This window comes from Haemaphysalis longicornis, unplaced genomic scaffold, assembly GCF_048455015.1.
Source record: "Haemaphysalis longicornis isolate Haplotype H1 unplaced genomic scaffold, Haemaphysalis longicornis Haplotype H1 scaffold_4, whole genome shotgun sequence".
Taxonomy (NCBI): Eukaryota; Metazoa; Arthropoda; class Arachnida; order Ixodida; family Ixodidae; genus Haemaphysalis; species Haemaphysalis longicornis.
In genome coordinates this window covers 72,908,555-72,928,380 of record NW_027526361.1, presented here as the reverse complement: position 1 = coordinate 72,928,380, position 19,826 = coordinate 72,908,555, and the positions used below count along the sequence as shown (strand labels likewise).

General features: G+C 47.9%; 1 protein-coding gene across 1 annotated transcript in view; it reads right to left on the bottom strand.

Annotated features, from left to right (window-relative positions):
* Positions 1-2,512: 2,512 nt before the first annotated feature.
* The window catches only part of LOC144178918 (piRNA biogenesis protein EXD1-like), a 35,451-nt gene continuing 18,137 nt past the window's right edge, over positions 2,513-19,826 (bottom strand). Inside the window, exons 12-13 of the mRNA XM_077707066.1 lie at positions 6,400-6,690; positions 2,513-3,232 (exon numbers count right to left, since the gene is read on the bottom strand). Of these exons, the coding sequence (XP_077563192.1) occupies positions 2,931-3,232; positions 6,400-6,690 (593 nt within the window). The 3' untranslated portion in view covers positions 2,513-2,930. The remainder of the gene's footprint in view (positions 3,233-6,399; positions 6,691-19,826) is intronic.

Genomic DNA, 19,826 nt, shown 5'->3' with positions numbered 1-19,826 from the left:
TTTATGCACATGTACAGTCTTCATCAAAAATTTCTAGGCCGCCAACCGGACAGTTCCCTGGTGAGCCTCCCTGCCTTTCTGTACTGTTCCTTCCTTCCTTCCTTCCTTTGTAGGCCGTGCCAAAAACACACAGACCACAAAGGATTCAATACACTTTATGAGTATACAGTAAGAGCTCGTTAATTCGAACCCCAAAGGGGACGCCTTCTCAGTTCGAATTAATAAAACTTTGAACCAAAGAAAGTGAATAAAGACAGTACATCTGCAATTGGGAAGCCTTAGTGCTTCCCAATAATGCTTCAAAACATGGTGCTTCAAAGAGCCCGTGATTGCAACCTGCCTTTTGTTTCTAAAGGCAACAGTCAGCACTTCTTGCTCTGACAAATGAATGCAGCGGAAAGACTCATCTTCGCCTTCAAAACTGAAGAGATGGGCAGCATTTCATCTGGCCCCAACTTCTGAGAGGCCAGCCGCAATAGGCTCCATCCTTGTCTTTTTTTTTCGTCATTAGAAGTGAGAAGTTCTGCACTTCTGACCTGTGATTTCATGCCCTTGTCTGCCATAGCGCCACGCACACCTCAGTGCTTGCATCCTTATCGACCGAGTTCACAAGAAATGCGGCTTTAAAAATGCCCGCCATGCAGGATTTAGATGGTTTTATTCTATTTTTTTCTCCTCCATTCAATGTATTCTTATGTGTAGGCACACAGTGCGTTTCTCTAGCCGTTGGCCAGGCTCCAAGTTGCCGGCAAGGCGGGTCATAGTTCAAATCAACCTTGGTGGAACCTACTCGTGTTCGAATTAACGGGCTGCTTTATAAGAATTCTATGGAGACTTGGCCGCACCAGACTGGGCAGGTCCAATTATCCATAAGTTTGAATTATTGAAGTTCGAATTAACAAGCTTTTACTAGTTATGAGGCAAGGATGTCGTGGAAAAATGTATTCGCAGTATTTATGAGAACAGGCTGAGCCGCCGCTAGCACGCATAATGAATTACGCAATGAGCACGCCTCGTCCTGTTCTTTTACCAGAAACCCTTGCAGAATCTCCTTTTCTTTTAACTGTGGTTAACGCCCCCATAACCACTTAGTTTGCTATTTCAACCTTTTCAATGCCCTGTGGCAACATTATCAACACTGACTATATGAGAAGCGACCTAGCAGTCATTTTTTTTTTTTCTTTCTCCGGAAGTTACACTTGATTATGCATGATGACAGACAATGAGCTTTGGACACTCCCACCTACAATTAGCAGCAATGCATCTTACTCGCGCAACATGTTCTCACTTTACGACCTTGACCAAGAGGCTTCACACTCAAACGCAACGATGTTGCTTAGCGATGCTCTTTCATGGCTGCTGCCGATGGCTTGAAACACTCGCACATTTAATTTTACGATGGCATATGCAGTCATGGTCAACAGGCTTCACATTTACACGGATCACGATGAAAATCTTCAATGTGGGGGCACATACTCGCACGTGTAAGAAATGATTTCGAGCATTTATGACCTGTGCTAGAAATGTCCACTATTGTGATGTTCTCAGTCTGATTAATATTCCTACATTTATTTGGTTCAACACATTTAGTATCTCTCAGTAACCAAGCATTCTAAAACTGCAGTACTGTACTGACAACAGTTTTGAAATGTAACAAAAGATGTAGCTTTGTACAAGTATTCTTCGAGTCAACAGAAAACTTACAATCCCAAACACGTGTTACACAATTTATGAGTGGCTTTATAGTTGTGGCCATAAGGGTTTCTCTTAAATAGCTGCCGGCCCAGAAGTTAGTGATATGAAAAGGGTGTACTGAAGGCATATTGCCGAGCGTTTCCTGTTGAAATGTCGAATGGTGCCATTATCTGCACTCTGTGCAAACGCAGCAAGAAATGCAATGACAAGAGCAGTGACAAGGAACAGCCTAGCAAACAGCAGGCAAGCCAACGTGAATCCCCGTCCATAACTCTGGATGACAAGTTAGCCATGAAACCGTTTAGTTTTTCCTTTTTTTTTTTTTTTTTTTTGAGGATGAAGTTTTGATTATGTGAAGCACAAGCCTGGTAAACACCCAGTTTTTCGCTAGTTCAGTTTCTGGGGTCTTCTGCACTTACCTTTTTCAGTCCTGTGCAGTTCACCACTGCTGACACTTCTCAGTTTTTCCAGTTTACTGGCTCTTACGTTTCTTTGTTTTGTGGTCCCATGAAAAATAAATCAGTACAGTTCTACTTCAGCGCAGTTCAGCACTACATTACAGTTTAGCATGTTCAAGACCACACAACTACTTGTGCAGTGCATCTGGTGCAAAGCATGTTTTCTTTTTTAATTGTGATTAAGGTACCATTCCTCGTAGTTAAACCACTGGGACTAGCCTGCTGGCTAGCAGCAGTAGCTTTAATTGAACCTTTTAGTGTACATAAGCATAGAGAAAAACAAAAGACTTGAAAACAAAATCCAACGCCTTTTATTAACAAGTAGCAACACGTTTTCCAATAATTGGTTTGAAGAATACATGTCGCATGGAAAAGTCATTGTTTTGCAACCGGAATGACATATTGCACGAGTAAGATAAACCGAATGCTTCAAAACCCCGTTAACATGTCTTGTGAAGGAATTGGCAGTTACAGTACGTAATGAATGCTTAAGTCAGTATCAAATATGTGACACGCCGGCACTTGTAGCAACAACATGAGAAGCACCGCCAATGACCCGAGCCACCATAAAAATAACAATCAAATGTGATGCGAGATTAATGACTGACTAGCAAATGAGAAACTTTTCACGCTGTCTGGTTAAGCAGGGTATTTGTGGAAGCGCATGTCTACTGGGCGGAAGGATGTTCCCTCATGCTTGCTTTCGATGGGTCGAGTTCCCCAGTCACTTCGTGGAAGTCCTGGACTTCCTGGAGTGGCTTCAGCAAGCGGAGTGATCTAAAATTCTTCCTGACCTCCGTCAGAACCCATGAGCAGCAAGCTATCGTCGCCCACGGCAGCCATTGGAGTTTTCTGGACTTCTGCAGTGGGCATCCCCACGAACATGAGCATGTCGTCGGGCGCAACCTCTTCGTTCGCGCAGACTTCTGTACCCTGGTTTTCCTCGGCACGCTGTATATCGCAGACTGGTGAGTCATCTTCGCTTCCTTCGCTACTCTCGCCTGCCGAACCACCGAAACGATTGGCACCCAAGCGAACGCTGCTACTGCCTTGTCCGTTGTCCACCGCTGAGACTTGAGCTGCACAAAAATGAGACTACAGTCGCAAATGCAAGAGCAGAAACTGTGGCCTGGCTGCTCAGTGAAGCCAAGTAAGCGCTGAGGAGGAGGGAAGAAAAATGGCACACAAAATGAGAAAACGAAACTTCCAAGTGAACAGGCAACAACAGAGCATGACTGTGAATTCTTGACACAAGGTTTCCGTCCATTCGTGGTTAATCTCCATCCACCACCAGTATGTGGCCTGGGAGAGTTTTTCGTTCTTTAAAGGGGCCCTAAATAGGCTTCCGAATGTCGCCATTTCAATCGCGCAATCGCTAGAGTACCCCTTCACGACAACGTGTACCAAATATTATACCTCTGCGTAAAGCAGGGGCCGCACAAACACGAAAAAAAGATTTCACTTCCTCCCCTGGCTCACCAACCATACCTTGCCGCCACACTTGCGCGCTCTGACGCAGTTCTTTCCGGCTCTGACGCGCCTCTATGACGCACGAGACACTGCCCAGTGCGGCGCCGCGATCGCGAACCACAGCGACAGCGCTCACCGTGCAACCGGAATCTGGTGGGCGGAGCATGCGCGTCGAGTGCTAAAAAAAAAAGCGCGCGCAGGTCTTAGCGCAGCCAATGACTGCACGTACATCAAGGAGGGTGATGGATTGCCCTGTTTCTCTCGGTGGTCTTGCGCCGGGTCGATGACGTCGCGGCTTCCACAGTGCTTAGGAGGAGCTGCTAGAGGAGGAGAGCCCCAGGCCTTATGGGTGGCCCCTTTTAATGAGCGATAACTCGGCTAATACTTAACGCATTTAAACAATTTTTGCGGGATGACGTTCCTTGGATAGTACTCCAGTGACCGCGCACGCAAAATCGTAACATTTGGCAGCCTATTTAGGGCCCCTTTAAGAGCCTGTAAACTAGCACAGGATACCTAGACTTGCCATTTCTTCTGGCCAGTTCTTCACATGGGCATACGACTACATGGCCACATTTGACAAGCAAAGTGGCTCTTGAATGGGTTTTTTCAGTTCGGGCAAAATATACAGGTTGCAATAAATTTTCCATTCTCCTCTTGCACTTTCTGAAAATAGGCCCTAAACCAGATAGAAAAACCCTAGTTATGACTTCTAGCACATGAATTTTATTTCCAAGAACTTAAAAAAAAAATGGCCAAAGTATGTTTGCTTTTTAAATATGTACTACAGGTATATTAACACGTGAACAGTCCAGAGCAAGTCTGGATTCCACATCCACAACCATTCGGTCTCTCTGCGGACTAAGAGCATGTCAGCTTGGGCGAGAAAATGAACAGGCGTACAGTACAGGCAAGCAAGCAGGTGTACAGTCATGGACAGCCAAACTCATGTGGTGGAAATGCGTTGCCCTTCAAATGCTGCTGGCATGGAATCAAGACTTCTGCTCACAAAAGTGCACAGATAAATTGCAAACCTGAATTGCCTGCCGCAAAAAAAAAAAAAAAAAAAGTAAGAAAAAGAAGTTTTCAGTAAAAATAACAACACAAACAATCACAAAACTCTGGCAGAACTGTGACCACAGGCTCTCTCACTATGTGCCATGTGCCCTAAAGTGTCTCAACTTCACACTCTCATTGGTTAGAACACCGCACTGTGCATAAACCTTATCATTGATCCAGCTAGATGGGACAACACTTTGTTAATTTCCTCATTTGAAAACTTAGTACGCATTTCACATGAACTTTGACCCTTGGTTGAATGCAAGTATACACGTTCGTCACAATAAGCATAATAAGACATACGATGGTACACCATAAATCTGTTTTTGCACCTTGGGTTACGCTGCCAGGGATCGTATTGCCACAAATTAATCATTTTTAATTGCGCGCATAAAGCCACAACTGAAATTGGTAGCAGTTCGAAATGAAGCTCGTGTGCACCATAAAAACCCCAAAAATTGGCTTGTCCTTTCAGATGTGGGCCATTAAAGTTGGCTACGAAACACAGTGGCACTAAACCCCCCATCTCGGGCGTACCTAAGGAATGTGAATGTGCATATAAGTACTTGCGATACCGGATACGCGTCGCTCCAGGCTACTGCCAATTTGGCAATTTCAAATTCTTCCACCGGGTCCACGACGGGTGGCACATGCTTGGGATGTACTCTTGTCACCACAAAGCAGCAGAAGAGCGCAGTAATGCGAAAACCCGCATATAATGCCACAATTCTGTTTAAATTTCACCATCCGGTCTGTGCTGCCCATCGCTACGAAGGGCACCCGAATTCTTCAAAACGAAACCGAAACCACCTTCTTCCGACTGTCTGCCGCCATCTGGCGTGTTTCCCCCCACCGGCAAACAACACTGGGACAAACCCTCGCCCTGCTGGGACTATGAACCCGGGTGTGGCAGCTGGTCGCACACCACTGCCTTTTTAAGGCATGGACTTGCTGATTGTAACCACCTTGTGTATTCTAATTCAGTTCATAAAGTTTCGGTTTTAATCATCAGTTCGGTCGTCATCTACCAGGATAGCAGGCGTTCTTGGCGTGAGTTGAGGGCTGCCTGTGAGGCCTGCACACGGTCATTTTCCTGCCTGCCATTTGTTTTTTTGTTTTGTTTTCTTTTCTTTTCTTTTTTTACCCCCCACTCGTTCCAGCTATTCATCGACAGCTTGAATCTGCCCCATAAAAAACACTCAAAATTAAATAAAAAAAGAATAAGGCAAAGATCAGAGATTTCGAGGAAGTATGCTGGATTCTGTGCAACTTCAGTGCTCCGGGACAACGGTTAAGGTGCGCATCTTAATCTATCTGCTGATCATGGAATTGTAATTCCGTAAAGCACATGTGTTTTTGCTCCTTTACAAATCATCTGTCTCCAAAGTGGAAGCTGCGGCCTTGGAGTCTATGCTCTACGCAAGTCGGCCCCGTTAAAGTTCACGAATGCTGAAATCAAGTGTTGTTTGCAGCTTTGATGCTTCAGTAAAGTGCACATGCAGATCCTTTTAGAGTGGAATAGACTTCACAATGTACCTATCACCGTAGTGCTTGATCACCGTAGTGCTTGATCACTTCTATGCGGCAGCAAATAACGTTTTTCTGCCCTTCTCACCGAGCTTGGCGAGATATAACCCTGCAGTGCCTAGCTGAAAGTGGCTTGTTGGTTGGCCGGCAGCCAGCACAAGGGTTTTGCGGTGACGACCACTCGACTCACCATTTGCGTCTCCAGGTTCTTTGTCATGATAAGTGTCCTGGTGGTGACGCATGGCAACCAAGAATAGGCTGTCATCGACCTTGTCAGCTTCTCCGTAGATCTCAACTCTACCGCTGCATTGGCCCCGTACCGCGTCACCCTGGCTCCGTACGCCCCTCGGCTCCGCGTAGCCACCCCTGCCCTGCCCCCTCCGATGGTAGCCGTTGTCGTGCCATCGTCGCTGGCTTTGATACTGGAATCTGTTGTCCTCCTGCCATCGCTGCTGGCCACGATGGTAGAACCTGTTGTCCTCTGCACGTACAAAGTTGGAATGCCATGAATTAGTCTACACATATAGCCGTTCCTCACATGCCAGTTTTGTTACGGGAAGAAAAAAAAAAACTGGCTGCGCTATAAAAAGAGAGAGATTTAAAAAAAAAGTTACCGTTTGGCCTGCACCAAGTCTTGTACGGGGCATAATTGTGCCATGTCTTGCAATACAGCTTGCAAATACTAGTAGCGCAGGAAACGTTAAGTTTACTTTGCGACGTTGTAACGAGCATTTATAAAAAAAATATATCTTTGAGCGGCACCAATAATTAAAGCTCCAATGTTTGCTGGGGACATTTGTCTTTTCTGGAGGCATTTGGGTGTTCTTGGAACAATTAAACATGCTTGGTTTCTCAGTATCTGAAAGCTTATGTTGACATGCCTCCGTTGGGCTCACTGGCTTATTTGCTGAGTGAGTCTAAACCATGCAGTTTCGTATTATCAAAAACATTGTTTTATCGCAAGAAAAGGCCACAAAGTTTCAGAAAGTCGTTACAGAACTCACAAGAACTGCTTGTGGCTATAGCGACATTAACGACTGTGGTGCTGTACAATCCAATACTACTTTCCATTTCCCAGCAGATCCAAATCCTCAAAGAAGCCATGAAGACAAAATACAAGTTTGCAGGGGTGGAACAGGGTACACGGGTTTGGGATCAGTCCTGAGAGCAGGCAATAGTGCCTTCTGTGGCAAGCTTGGAGCAGCCAGGAAGACCTTTTCGAGAAGGTTTGGAGCAGTGAGAAATGCAATTTGGAGCAGATGTAACACCATTTCACAGCATTATGTTGCCTGCCTGATTCCTCCCTGTTGGCAGCTGGGCCAGCCCCATCCAAGTTTGGTTTTATCTATCGAATATTCAGGTGTTCTACCGTGCGCTATAACCTGCCCCCAACTGGGAACACAGTTCTTGTACTACCGTATTTATTCGAATCTAGGCCGGCCCCGATTGTAAGCCGACCCCCGAAAGTCCGAAGGCGCGAAAAAAAAAAAAAAAAACTTACCTCGAATGTAGGCCGAACAAAAAGGCAGGGTCAGCGTTCACAAAAAGAAAACATGTTTATTGAACATGAAGATGCGGTGCTGGAACTCAATCAGTTTCTCTTCAAAATCACCGGGCAACTTCTGGGCGATCGTTGGAGGACGCAAAATCCTCTCCCGTTGCGTCCTCCAACGATGGACATTTTTTTCATCCACGCCGAAGTCCCGCCCGGCTTGAACGTTCGACGACAACTCCGCAGCTAAAACAACTTTTCTTTTAAAAGCAGCACTATAATGGCACCGCTTCTTTTTGCGCTGTCAAAACCAAACGCCACACCACACGCAGGCCACTGTCCCACAGAACAGGGTCCGCACAATTCAAAATGGCGGCCTATGGCCCTAAGTGGCTACTGGCTCGTCTAGTAATGGCTACAATACTTTCTTTTCTGGGTGGCGCTAGCTGCGCGCCACTTTACTTGGAAATTGGCGCGTATTTCAAAATCCTCGAATCTAAGCCGACCCTGGAGTTTGATATATCAGTATTTCAAAAAAACTATCGGCTTAGATTCGAATAAATACGGTATATCTAGAGGTTTACAAAATGCGGAGTTATCTACCTTACCTTCGGCCCCAGTGAGCGCGCCTTATTGTCACCGTTCAAATGTCAAACCTCACGCGCAGATTCAAAGGGGATCAGATAACAGGCCTTGCTTCATGGCCTGTAAACGGCAGTGTTTTAGCAAATGTATGGTGGCATTCCGTAAAACAACAACGCGTTTGCTTGCATTTTTTCAGCCAAACAGCGGTTTTAGCCCGTGCGATGCTGAACATAGTCTCTTCCGTCATAAGGCTGCGAGAGTCGATGAACGACTACGTAACTAGAACGTGTTAGAAGGCATGATTAATGTTGGACCAACCCCCGTAAGCAAAACCCCAAAGTTCACAGGCGAAAATTAGTAATTACCTCTCAACAAAAGCGACCCGAATTAAAGGTGTTGTGCCACCAAATTTGTTGCTTGTGCATTCTTTGTTGCAAACGTTTTATATTTCATTAGACAGCATGATACATGCTCTCACATGCACATATTCTGAGTAAAAAATTTATTATCGCACGATTTATGTGAACAGGATTCGGTTTCGGTTTCTGGGCGCCGATTCAAGCAGTGACGTCACAGTGTTGCGAGGACGCTCTGCCACGTGTGTCCACCATGCGGCGCTGCGGTGCGCTGCGACTTTACTGCGGCGTCTGCTCCCGCACACACGTGCTTCACCACAGAAGTAAACCCGCCGACTCATCATGTCAAGCCGCGACAGCTCCGTCAAGGACTCTTTGTCTGCATCCTCAGATGCAGACAAATGAAAACCATAGATATGCAAACCATGCCCCTTAAAAAAAAAAAAAAGAGAGAGAGAGAGAGAGAGAGAGAGAGAGAGAGAGAGAGAGAGAGAGAGAGAGAGAGAGAGAAAAGCTCCCCTGCCGCGAGTTGAACCCGCAACGTTGACCGAGCGGAGCCCAACGCGCGAGACCACTGCGCCACTAAACAAATGGTTTCACACTGCGAAATAGCCGGTGTACTAGATGGAGGCCCATCCTTGGAGGCGTACATCGGTGTTTACTAGCTAGTTTACAGAATTCCTGGCTTGTAAACTAAAATTTTTTAAATAGCGCTTTCGCAGCAAGATTCCGCGAAGCCCCCGCAATAGCTTATCGCCATCAACTCTGCTCCTTCACGAAAGCGCTCGCAGAAATAAGTGTGCCCGGCTGCGACTACGATTTTGCACTGTAGGGATAGTGCTTGGCAAACTTTGGTTTTACGTTTTACGTTAAAAACCTTTGCCGATACTGATCTCTTTATTACCCTACGTAACTCTTCTTCTGCACGAAACTGACCTTATATTTTCTACAGGCGAGCCGATCGCACTCGCATGTCGGGGTGCAGCGTCGCCGAAGAGCACGGCCAAAGCGTCGAACGCCAAAATACGGATCGCATTAGCGCTAGTGTTGAGTTGTATGGGCTTCATGGACCTTACTGAGTTTATTACACTCCAGAAACTAACAAAAAAGAGCCGAGTTCATTGCGGAACGAATGTTGTCGGGGCGCAGTTTTTGCTTCTCGGTCGATTCCCGACGATGCGTCGGGCAACCAGTCAGGCGACCGGTTTTGTTGGCGTCTTCAGTCGGCGAGTCAGTCACACTACGGCGACTTTCCATCAGCCGATGTGTTTGTGTCGCCGTCAGCGTAGTGTGACAACGCGGTCTGGCAATTCGGCAGTTGGCCGATGTTTTGGCGACTCGCCGTCGTCGCCGTCGTGTCGGCCTAGTGTGTCTGATACGACCAAGCGACCAAAGTCACCAAACAAACTGTGGTAACTGGAGTTCACGTTGACGTCGCTCGAGTCGCTAACATGGTATGACGTCACAAACTTTGTTATGCTGGAAATTCACTGACGTCATGGTTAGTGGCGCTAGCGATGGGTCCCGATCTCCACAAGAGCTTTTAGGTACTTTTTAGAAGCGAATTAAAATCTACATTAAAGGGGCCCTGAAAGGCGTTTTGAGCACACTAAATTGACTAGCGCAATCATTAGATTGGGTCGTCAAGGTCATCTGTGCCAAGTATTACTCTTTTACGCGCAGCGGAAAGCTCACACTTTTGTTGCAAAGTTTGTCGCTTTTTTCTCACCCTTCCCTTCATGTTTTTGGACGCCGCCATCTCCACATGTCTACGTCATCGATTCCCAGATGTTCGTCATGAGCTAGACATCCTGCTATTGGGCGGCTTTTTCACGCACTTCCGGCAAAGAGATGAGTCGTCTGCACAGCGTCGGCTCGCCGGCTGATCTGCCAGCGGAGTGCCGGAGTGCTTGGACATTTTACGACAAACGAAACAAGTGTAAACAAACGCTTAACTATTTGTATTGAATGCAACAGGGCCATAACACGACATGGATAACCGTTTGTATTGAATGCAACAGGGCCATAACACGACATGGATATTCTTTTACTTGAGTGCGTTCCATAAAGAAAGCATTGAAGCCCCGTGGCACTTCTTTCTTGCAATCGCTGAGAACGCCCTGAGCCGAATGCCCGGGTTTGACGCATACATTTTATTCAATTTGCAAACAATCCAGAGATGCGTTTCGAACGAACACAACGTCACAGCATGCGTTGCAAGTCCGAACCGCGATTGACAGACGATGGGTTGCCTCCTCCTGCCCCTCGCCAATTCGGCACTCACCTCGCGCGTGGTTTGCGGGGACGAACAGCAAGTCACTTAACTCTGGCGCACAAGCAGAGATGGCTTTTAGCCACGCACATCCCATGCGAGGTCGAGTCGTACGCCGCTCGAGAAAGATAATCCAGACCATGGGAAGCACTATCCACCCGCAGAAGCACGTCGCATTTCATCACGAAACAAAAGCGTCCACAACACACACACCATCGCCTCCTGTAATGCCAAACGCATCTCGCACTTCAAATGGGAGTGAGTAGTATGCCTGCAGTGCCCATTTGCCGCAAGGTGGGGCCCCAAGCTGAACCGGGATCACGCAACCGTAACAGACTTCTAGAGCAGTTTGTGCCTTGTTGCCAGGGCAACCGATGTTTGATATTGTCAAAGAAATGGCGCTCGCTCCAGCGCTAGAAAGCTCACAGCCGCGGCGGAGCATGTTTTGCCAACGTTGCCGCTCTCCACCATGCGTCGCCCCAAGCTGAAGGGGCCCCAATTATTGTGCACAGGTTCTGCATCTGTTTAAAATGTCTTTTTTACATGCCGCCGGCAGGAATTACCACCGCCACAAAATAAGACCCGGCACCAGCGGGGCCACATCTGATACGGCGCTGTTTGGATAAACAGTGCGCTGTGCATCCAAGGGAGCGAGCGCACGATCCTCCCCGTGCGGCTGCGAGTTCGCCGCCGATAAAAAGCACGTGCCGCCGATAGCAAAGTCTGCAGCAACGTACACCGCGAAAGGGCAAGGCCAGGCCGCCGCACACATGCGGCCAGATTTTTCGTTCGCTTTTCCAGCCTTGAGCGGAGTGCGGGATTCATGGTGTCAACAAAGCTTGCCCGTAGCAGACGGCAGTGAGCAGCGCAATAGCGGAAGTACGTCACCGCCGAGGAGCGCAGCATCATGGGAGGGAAGGCTGGCTCGCCGTCAACAGCGGAAAGTAAGTTGAAAGGAGGAGGAAACGCGGCGCTACGATAATGCGCGGTTTTTGATTTACGATTTCTCAGCTAATACTCATCGCTTTAAAGGAGCACTGACACCAATTTTTGGCGTTAATATTATTGCACAGTTCGCTTCCTTCACTCAACAGAATACCCTGGCTGAAATATGAGCGCCCTGCGACGCGAAGAATATAGTTCAATTGGATCGCATTTGTCGCGCCGACGGAGCAGCGCGCGGAGCGGCACTCAGCAAATGGACATCAGCGTGACATCACTTCAGGAGAGGAAAAAGAAGTGACGCGCAGGGCTCGCCAAAAACTCGTGACGTCACTTCACGCGCGCGACCCCACGAGCGGCGAGCGGGCGCAACACCCTCTCCAGCCGGTGCCTGTGACGTCCGCACAAGCGGTGACGTCAAACCGGGAGGCTGTCATATGCGCCGTTCGGGAGGAAAGCGCGGGAATTTGAAACAAACGATTTTCAAGCCGTTCAATGTAATTAACTATCGCGAACTGAAGTATTTGAAGTGCTGTTTCAGGTTCGCCAGACCATTAAGCATCGATAAAAGCAATAAAAGTGTAACATAAAATTTTCGTGTCAGTGCTCCTTTAACAAAATTCTTGCGGGAGGAGATTGCTAATACATTGCTTTATTTGGTTACATGTACATCCACGCATCGGCGGAAGGTATTTCAGGACCCCTTTAAGCGCTTGCTGTACCCAGCACTTCGTGTTGATGGTCCTTGCATACAGAGAAAGCCTACAGCAGGCTTTTTACAGACTTAAAATTGGGTGACACAACACCTTTAATGAGCGAGGGCAAAGCGTCCAAGAAGCTGTTTGTTCAATACATGCCACTTCGAAAAGTTGCGGGCAGCAAAGCCAGGATCGTCAAAAATGGGCGACTATATTTACCTCTAATAAACTATGTTTCTTGTAAAATATTCTATCTGTTAGCGATAAGCCCCAAAAATATTTCCTTTTGAATCATTTTTTATTGACTGTGGTGCAGCGGCCGACACCAGCAGACGAAATTGCGCAAATGCGAAACGTAGTAATGCACAGAGAAGGCGGAGAAGGTGGGAGAAGGTGGGAGAAGGCACTTAGAGCCTGCAGCCTTATCGCTAAGCCAAAGCCAACTTTCATAGCCTTGATAAAACTGAAACAATAACCGCCTTGATGAGGCCGAAAACACAATGTTTCAGCCAAGTTTTCGGGCACGGGGCATCATGGCAGTCGTATCTCGCGGCTCAACTGTGGTGCTGCGGCGCAGGGCGGTGCTGAAAAACGAGTTTGGTGCAACAGGAACAGTTCGGCGCAGGATGGTGCAGGTAAACATGTTTGGCGCTCAATGGCGCAAATGGCGCAGCTGTTCCACCCCGAGTTTGTGGTAATCGAAAGATTTCCCCAGCACTTGTCCGAATGCAAACGATGCTTCTTTCTTCACTGAGAAATGAATTCATTTAAGTTAAAATTTTGATTTTCCCGCTAAATCGTGCATTTTCGTGGTCTGCAATGATATTGCCACATGCACTGGCGCAATGCGAGTCGCACCAGCACGTGCACTCCTAGTCTCGCAGCGGTCGCGAGCGCTCGGAGACGAAGGAGGTCGCGTGAGCACGCGCTGAGATGTCGAGAAAAAGAAGAAGAAGAGGAGGATCACGCGGGTGCAGTTGGGCAGTGCTCCGCAACGTGAACGCCACGCTGGTTCTTTTTGTCTTGCTTTGGGCACAAGTTCGGGCAGCGCCGGTGCCGCATCGTCATAGGATGGCGAAGCCCTGAAGGCCGCATCATCATAGGCTGGCGAAGCCCTGAAGGCTTGCTGCACCTCCTCTCATACAATGCTCGCGATGGTCCCTGCGGTAGGCTGTGGTGCCGTTCCAAGAATTTTATGTAGTTCCTCGCGGACCACGGAGCGGATCAAGTCTCGAAGACCACCCATGCTGTCCCCAAAGGCAGCGTTAGGACCATTCACTGGCTTGACTCTCGAAGAAGTTGGAACGCTGTCGGATGCCTCGGATGCCATCACGGATGCCTCGGAGATGAACTCGGCGACAGTCTTGGGAGGGTTCCGTACGAGGCAGCCAAACAATTGCTCTTTCACGCCACGCATAAGGTGGCGCAGTTTCGTTTCCTCTGCCATGTTGGGGTCCACTCGCCTGAAGAGGCGCGTCATTTCCTCCACGTACATGCTGACGCTTTCGTTCGGTAGCTGCACGCGAGTTCGCAGCGCGTGCTCGGCCTTTTCCCGACGATCCATGCTGGCGTACGCTCGCAGGAACTCATGGCAGAATTCCTGCCACGTGCCCAGCTTACCGTCCCTGTTGTCGATCCATGTTGAAGCCCCATTCTCCAAGCTAAAATAAACATTTCTGAGCTTCGCGGCGTCGTCCCACTGATTGAAGCGTGCTACGCGTTCAAAGTGGCTCAACCAGTCTTCGGCGTCTTCAAAAAGATCGCCGTGGAAAGCTTGTGGCGTTCGTGGCTGATGAAGGACGAACTGACCTTGCGCGCTGCTACCGGTGGTCATGGTGGCCGAGCTGAGTGTATGTGCCTTCGCTCCCCTTGTTGCGGCGGGTAGAAGCCCGAACTCGGGTGTGGCACCTTGAAGCCGGCGACTGCTCCGCTGATGGACGGGCGTCAACTCGTTGGCTGTAGTCGGGCGTCCGGTAGGGCTGTCGTCTCGGGGCATGCAGGGGCTTTACAGGAGTCTACCCCGCACCTCCACCACAATTGTCACGGACAACCGAATGCAATAAACCAAACAACGTTTATTAGGGGCGAACTTGTGCCCAAAGCAAGACAAAAAGAACCAGCGTGGCGTTCACGTTGCGGAGCACTGCCCAACTGCACCCGCGTGATCCTCCTCTTCTTTTTCTTTTTCTCGACATCTCAGCGCGTGCTCACGCGACCTCCTTCGTCTCCGAGCGCTCGCGACCGCTGCGAGACTAGGAGCGCACGTGCTGGTGCGACTCGCATTGCGCCAGTGCATGTGGCAATGATATCACGGAAACCAACCACTCTGCAGCCGATTGGGAAGCCCTGTTTACCGTTAGTGAACCTAGCTCTTTCGTTACCACGCCTATTCAAATCGATCACCGGTGATCGATGATTTATATTGCCTATTTTGACATGTTGCAGTGGTTTCTCGTACACATAATGCGGCCAGTGGTGAGTCTAGGCACTGCCCTTTTAGAATCAGTTTAAATTTTCCCGCTCTGGCGACATTGAGATTTTTGACGGCGTTTTTTGCGAGCTGAGGTGCGTGTGTTTTTGTGGAAAGGGGCGTGGCTGCTGCACTTCAGAAAAAAGGATGCAGATCGTGGTTAGGCTGCATTACCATAATATTTTTTTTTGTGAAAAGGCTCCTGGCAAGTCAAATACCGAATAATGCAGTCAGCTTTGTAATCCGACAACGTTGGTAGGTGATAATTACTTGAAAATGGCCCCAGCTATTCACTAATGATCTTTGGTTCGGACAAAGGGCAGCTTTATTCTCCCAAAGCTTATTTCTGATGGTCCCCCGCATGTCTAGCAAGTGTGCCTGCCATTTTCAACCAGTTTCCAGCAGTTTCGGTTTCCTTTTTGCATTGCGAAATTCGTACTTGGCGCTACTACGCAGCTACCCAACTACAAGCTCGTTTGCCATGGCGCCTCCGTTGCCCGCTACTGCTTCTCAAAACAAGCATTCTGCTTGCGCTTCCACTTTATCTACGCCTTGCTTCTGCGATAAGAGCTTCCGCTGAAAGTCAAACGATAACACCAATTCGTCGAGTGTCAGTTCAGGCGAGGAGAACGCTTCCAATTGGCCTTGAACACCACCAGCTGTTCACCGGCCAGTTTCGGTTTCATACCAGGGTATTTCTGGAGGTCTAGTGTCGCTTCTTAGTAGTACTGTCTATTCTGACAAAGTCTCCAACAGCCTTGTATTTGTTTCTTTTCGAAATGGTTAGGTGGCGCTGCAATGTAGTAGGCTCGTAGTGCTGAACTCGCTTCACAGCCCGACGGCGGCTTGGTGAAAGCTTGCTGGGCATGATTCTAGCACATCATACCTTATTCCTGAAAGAAGGACTACCATAGTGAGCCAGAACATGATAATAAACCGCAAATGAAAGTTCTGACCGATAAGTGATCATCAGAACATCAACAAGCATCCACCACCAAAGAGTTTGGTTCTCAACTCCAAGCGGATTTTTTCACATCACTTGCTTGCCTTCAATATTGTGCCGGTCATAATCATTGACAAGGTGTTTTTATATCACGTGGAGGCTAATTTGGGCCTTTAATAATGTCAAACCACCAGATTTCTTCTAGAGAACCATCCAAAATAGCAAAATTTGAAATATTGGTTGGGCTTCACAACATGGCACGGGCACCACGCGGGCTAACATTTTATTTTATATCTGACAAATTGTACGGCGCAACTCAATTTTTCTTCTAGGACAGGTTTTTGAAATGTGTACCTACAAAATGTATATTCTAAATTTTTTCTATTACTGGTAGTTTATTATACACAACTTACTTTATTCTTATTTTCTTCGACGCGTGGACAAAAATTTCGAATTCGATAATTTTTTTCACAATCATTATTTAGGAAAACATTATTAAAACTGGTGTCGTTGGAAAGCGCGTGGAATAACCTGCATTTTATGTCACTGCAATGTGTGCCTAACCAATATGTATAGCACAAAAAAAATTTTTGTTAGACCCTTCAAAGCTGGTCAATTTCCCACGGTAACGAAAGAGCTAGATGGCGCCACCATACTGTAGAAAGCAGCTTTCTGCCTTTGGTTTGTTTTTGATCGTATTTAAACCTGGCTTGTTTTTCTTCAGGGAGAAAATAATCGCTTCGTGAAACATAGTGCTCGCTCGACAAATATGGTCACGCAAGACACCGTTGCTTGTGTCAATTGGCCAGTGTCATCTGAGACAAACCCAAATCCCCGCAGTCCTCTGCAGCTAAACCAAGCATAGTGCGCGCAGTACTAACAGCAGTACGCATCGATACTTCTATGTTTACGTGTGCTTTCGTAACTTCCACTGTTTGTCCCACCATTCTTACAGCTTTAAAAAGAATGTGCCCTAAATTTAAGCGCAAATAGCTCGATCGACAAGCTTGTAAGCTCTGACGAATTTGCGTTTGCTCTTGCCGGCCTCCGTCAGTCGCAGAGCTGGCTGGTATGACATCAGAGGTTCTGTTGCGGGAAATGAGCTAGTGGGTCGCATCGCCATTCCCTTTTTTCCCAATTATGTAGCTTATTTGAGCGAAGTTTACGTTAATAGTGGTGTCAGTAAGATTCTAACAAGGCAATCTTTTGAATGAACCAAACTTGTGTTTTCTCTTCATGGCTCCTTTAAGGGGGGACGAGGGTCTTAAAACTAACTTTTTTTATTTATGGGTAGAAACTTATGAAAATTTGCACACGGATGTGCTTTTCTCTGTAGATTTCAAATATGCAATTATATTTGAGCTGGTGCTGTTAGTTCAAAAGTTATCATACAAAGTCTAAACCGCAATTAGGTAATTTCTTACGCAGCTTTAATGAACTTTCGCATTGCATTTTGTCGCTTTTAATTACATGAATGGATAGCCAGAGAGTTCCCATACCCGATGACATTCTTCGTTTTTCTCTAAAGTCACAGCATCCTAAAAAAATATGTCAAGTACAAAAAATGGCAGTATTGGATATTTTGGCTCATCAAAATAACTGCAAGTCATTATTTATGCGTAGCCTAAACAGAAAAACTAAGAATGTCATCGGCTGCCTCAGGCTGTACTGAAAAAAATGGTACCAAGATTGACCTTATGAAGCAAAAAGAAGTTTCCAAAAAGCTGCGTAAGGCTGAGGGAAGTGACCAAAAATATGAAACTGAGAAAACTGCATTTGAAGTTTGGCCATGTGCTATGAGATGAACCGTCAGTAGTGTAGCTTCAAAATTTCCCAGTAACAAAGACATGTTCTTCCCATTTTCAAATCTGTCTTTGGATTCCAAAAATGTCAACTAGAACTGGAGATACAAAAGGCCAAGTAACGGACCCCATCAGGAATTTAGCAAAATTTATCGACTTCGAATCGGTTGGCATTTTGTTAGCGTTGTGAAATCTGGTGGTGTCTTGCTGGCGTCGTGAAAACTGCAACAGTCCTTCGTGAAGTGCCATCATCTATTACAGTGCACGGTGGTACCCAGAATATTGTGTACGGCAAAAGTGTGAGGGTGAAACTTGCTTTAGGTGCCCCCCTTTTGGTGAGGCTATTTCATTCGCGGTTTTTATGCTGGAAGTTTGAGAGGATACAGGGGTGGGACACTGCGCAGTGCGTTTTCCGCAAATGCATCATGTTGTTGGCCCTCAAAGGAGTCTTTTGGGGAAAATAAATGTAGCTGAAAGGCAAACTTTCTTGGCCTATGGGGATAAACCCATAGACGCCTTTTTCCTTCAAGCCGTGCATGGTGCGGCTATCTCCATCGGACATCACGGTTGTGTACCGCAGCCCATTCTTGGAGAGCGAGCGCTTGAACATTATCAGGGCTGCCTCTACCTCCATGCATCCTGCACCACAGTCAATGTTTCGCTGACACTCATGGTCTGCCAGCCAATCTTCGTAGCCCTCATCTGAAGCTTTGGGTCCGATGGCGCAACCTAATCAAAAGTTAGAGAGGACTACATGATCAATCACTAAGCCGGTGTACACTTCAATGATGCAGCCCACTCCAATGTGTGACAACTGTCCCCTTGTCATCCACGTGCCATCAAACATCACATCTATGTTGTTTGGCGGCTGACCAAGGTCTGAGTACAAGTCCTTGATGGCACGCACACTATCAGCTTCAGAGGCTGCTGCAGTGTCCTCGCAAACCTGAACCACTTTCCTCAAGTGCGCTTGGAATGTCTTGTGGTGCAGGCCTCGGTGGGACAAGTTCATACCAGCACAAAAATCTGACAGAGCAGTCACCCCCTTCCCGATGCTTTGAATTCTTTTCAAGGCCCTCATATTCACTTCAAAAAGAGTGATATTGCCAGATCCTTCGGTCCTTGGCGAGGAAAAACGTTCCACACGGTGTTCACAAACCGAGCACGTCACCTCGAGCTTCACGGCGAGGCCGTACTGCCGGTCAGGCTTCCTCAAATCCGGCGCCGCCAGCCCGCACTTGCCGCACCTGACGTGCGCAAAAAGGTCCTTCAGCATTGCAAAATCCACTAGGACAAAATCTGTGCCGGATTCTTCCTCTGAGTGCGCCAAATCCACTTCAAGGAGGTCGAATTTCCGCTGCGTTGCTGACTTGGTCTCCATTCCGCGCTTGACCTCGTCCGCGTGTTCCGTACGCGCGGCGATCTCCTCCGCCGTGTAATACCTCGTGTCAAGCCGGCAGGACGTGCTTGGACCAGGTATGGATTCCGGAGGTGGTTGGTCAGGCGATGGGGCAGGCGAGGCAATACGAGGCGGCGAACGATTCTCATCCGGCGGAGTCGAGCGGCCCGAAGTCGCACCACGCGACCTTGGGATAGGCGGGCGACGCTTTCGCTTCCCGTGCGCATGACGGGTCGTCTTCTTCAAACGTACGTCTCCTGGCATCATTCACGAAAGTACTCGATGGTAGAATTAGAAGAAACTGTAAAAAAAAACTGCTCTAAGCGAGCGCTGCGCCAGAAGAGCGGAGTCCGTCAGACGCGCGTAGCAGACGCCATGATGGCGACCGCCATGACAGCAGTCGCGCCGACCAATGGGAGGGGTCGTATGGCCAACTCAAACCGCGCGCGCCCGCTCTAGCCAATCGGCGGCCGAGAAGGTGCCTTCGGAAAACTGGCAAGGGCGGTCGCTCTACTCAAGCGACGCCATTTTGAGATACCGCAAAATGCGCACAAAGAAACAAGCTCCAAAACAAGACCAAGATGGCGGCGATCGGTCGGCTGCTTCGCCCGCGGGGCGCGCGGGAATTTGAAGCAACTTTTGCCTAATTTGGGGCATT